General features: G+C 38.3%; 1 protein-coding gene across 3 annotated transcripts in view; it reads left to right on the top strand.

Moving 5' to 3' along the window:
• The window catches only part of Phex (phosphate regulating endopeptidase homolog X-linked), a 258,664-nt gene that overhangs the window by 233,389 nt on the left and 22,391 nt on the right, over positions 1-2,884 (top strand). For all 3 annotated transcript variants that reach the window (XR_004120468.1, XM_031376718.1, XM_031376727.1), the window contains one exon: positions 2,449-2,503. Coding sequence is in view for 2 of the 3 variants with exons in the window: in XM_031376718.1 (XP_031232578.1) it covers positions 2,449-2,503 (55 nt within the window). In the remaining variant the exon portion in view is untranslated. The remainder of the gene's footprint in view (positions 1-2,448; positions 2,504-2,884) is intronic.

The following is a 2,884-nucleotide window of genomic DNA, read 5'->3' as shown; positions in this document are numbered from 1 at the left end:
AAGGGCATCAGATTCTTCAGTTTATCACTATTGGGTTTCAAGACCTTGACAAGCTGAGAAGATATAGCTGATCAGGGCGATGTGATGACTTCAGCACTGGAGTCTGGGGCCCCTAAAACAGTAAAAGCTGCAGCAGTGGAGGCTTATGCAGGTATCAGATGTTTTCTGTGACAAGGTTGGCAGCGGACATAACTGCTTCCAGCTGGGCACAATACCAGGCAGGGAAGCCATAATGATTGAATAATTAAATCACATTGGCTTATGATCATTGTTCTTATTAGAAAATATCATTGCTTTGGGTGATTTATTGTGTGAAATAGGATTTTCATATAAAGACTGTGATTTGCATTTATATGTAATATATATTTGCATATATATCTAAATCAGAATGACTTACTAAAACCAAATCACCAAAAAAAAGGGGATGGATTATCAATGTAAAGATGCCAAAGATGTTTAAGGAAATGTAGAAATTATGAAGATTAAAGTAACATTGTGTCTTGAAATTCAATCACACTAGTTGTGCTTTTCTTTATCTGAAAGCAGCAGGAAGAGAGAAGCATTAACGGGATCCATCTCTGTTTTGCAATTAGGTTTTTGTACCTTGAAAACTCAAACTCTGATATTAGTAATAAAAGACATAGAACATGAGAGTCTTATGAAATGAGTACTTCATCTCTAAATTCAAGACTTGCTTTCTTGCCTTCATTTCCCCTCAAAGTGTCCTGGCATGGAGGGGGAGATAGAAATTTGAGCAGAGAGTAGAGGAACATTTTAATTCGTAAAAGAACATTCAGTCTCATGGGGCCTAGAGCAGCTGCTCTCAAGCAGACAAGGACATTACAGAAGGTTTCTTTCATTCCTTCCCTTTCTCCCTCTCCCATTCTGTCTCCTGTTGCTCTGAACTCCCAGCTGTAATGACAATCACAACTCCCAGGATCAGCTCAGGGTACAAAATTTAGTGGTGACTTGGAAGAACAAAGCCAAGTGTTTCTTGCATTCACCTGTATCCAAGACCTGCTAACTAATCTGTACAGTTCAGTGTAAAATGAAGATGCACGGTCTTTCATGCAGGAAGTGGAACAAATGCCATCACAAATGCTTACATGGAAAACATCATCTTCACTTTTGACTCATCAATAGTGATTTTTGTCTGCTGTTCATTGGAAAACTGAAATTTTATGTCACTGCATGAGTTTTTCCTTCTATCTTTTTATGATACAATGCAAGTCTCAAAAGTGAATAAGAATGCTTTGTCTATGGAATTTCTAAAATGACACACTTTGTATTTGTAGCATGTACATATATATGTACATTTTCCTCACCAGCAAGGTAGAAATGCTGCACAGAACTAATTTAGCTACTTTTATTACTATTGGTGTTGCTGCTGCTGCTGCTGCTGCTACTACTACTACTACTACTACTACTACCATTACTACTAAGTTTACTTCTATTTTTGGTGGTGTTAGTGCTGGCCCCAAAAACACTATATGCAAGTCCTATACTGTTGAGCTGAATCCTCAGCCTTCTCTTAATCACCTACCAACAGTCTTCACCTTTTCCCTTAGTGATGAATAAGGAGAGACTGGAAGGTAAAGAAATGATAGGTTTCCCTCATTTCCCTTTCATTCTATGTTACCAATTTCAGTTTGAAAAGTTGGGTAATACATGGAAGAATGAAGAGTCAATGAAACAGAGAACTTGAATCATTCTATTTTTCAGAGTACTATTAACTTCTTTTAGTAATCTGAGCAAATCTTAGTCAACAGGGAAAGCATGACCTCTTGGAGCTACCCAAGACTAGAACTGTTGTGTTCAGAATAACATGAAACTATGATAGTTGAGCTATATTTTGTTAGATTTCCCCATATATAAACAGCTGCATTTCTGTACTCCTTGGGAAGAATAAGTGCTGGGTGTGCAAAGGGCACCTAGGAACAATTGACATGCATATTATATATATATATATATATATATATATATATATATATATATATATCTTCTTTTCACACACACGATTCATGACCTTCTTTGAACACATGTATAAAATATAAGTTCAAAGATTCAATTACAAAGAAATACAATGCAATAATAGTATCAAATGCACAAACATTCTTTATGTATGGCATATGCGCTGCAACAGTGGGTACCTAAGAAACTGAGACCTATGTGCATCCAGGAACCTGCTGGCTATCCTGTGTATGACTGGACCTGGACTCTGCCAATAGTATATCTGTATGAACTGTCCTTGAAATGCTTCCATGTACTTATTTCAAACAGGTGAGTTAATATTACCTTTAGATAGATCTCTTGGAGACAACTTGGATCTACAACTGCATTTGTAGTTTGGATGAGCATCTAGATGCTTTTGGCTGTAGTTGGAACCAGAGTCTGGATATTGATCATCTCCATATTCTTATCATTTTTGTTTGTTTGCCATTCTCTCAGGATTTCCTGCTGGAGAGCTGCAGAAGCCTTTCTTTTGGGGAACAGAATACCCTCGGTGAGTGAATCAGAAAAGAAACCAGTCATTGGCAAGTTAGCAGAGAAGAACTTGTCACTTTGGCCAAGGACAGAGTATCTAGTCTGTCTTAAAGTTCTAAGTGGTATAAAGGGATTCTGTGATCACAGCAACTCTTATAAAGGAAAACAATTAACTGGGGCTGGCTTACAGTTCAGAGGTTTAGTCTATTGCCATCATGGCAGGAAGCATGACAGCACCCAGGCAGAGGTGGTGCTGGAGAGGTAGCTGAGAGAGCTCTACATTTCAGATCAGCAGACAGCAAGAAGAGAGAATGACAGTGGGCCTTGCTTGAGCATCTGAAACCTCAAAGCCCACCCCCACTGAAAGCTTCACTCCAACAAGGCAACACTCACTTCAATA

The sequence above is a fragment of the Mastomys coucha genome, chromosome X, assembly GCF_008632895.1.
Source record: "Mastomys coucha isolate ucsf_1 chromosome X, UCSF_Mcou_1, whole genome shotgun sequence".
NCBI lineage: Eukaryota > Metazoa > Chordata > Mammalia > Rodentia > Muridae > Mastomys > Mastomys coucha.
Note: the sequence above shows the minus strand (reverse complement) of the source record. Positions and strands in the feature narration are given on the sequence as shown.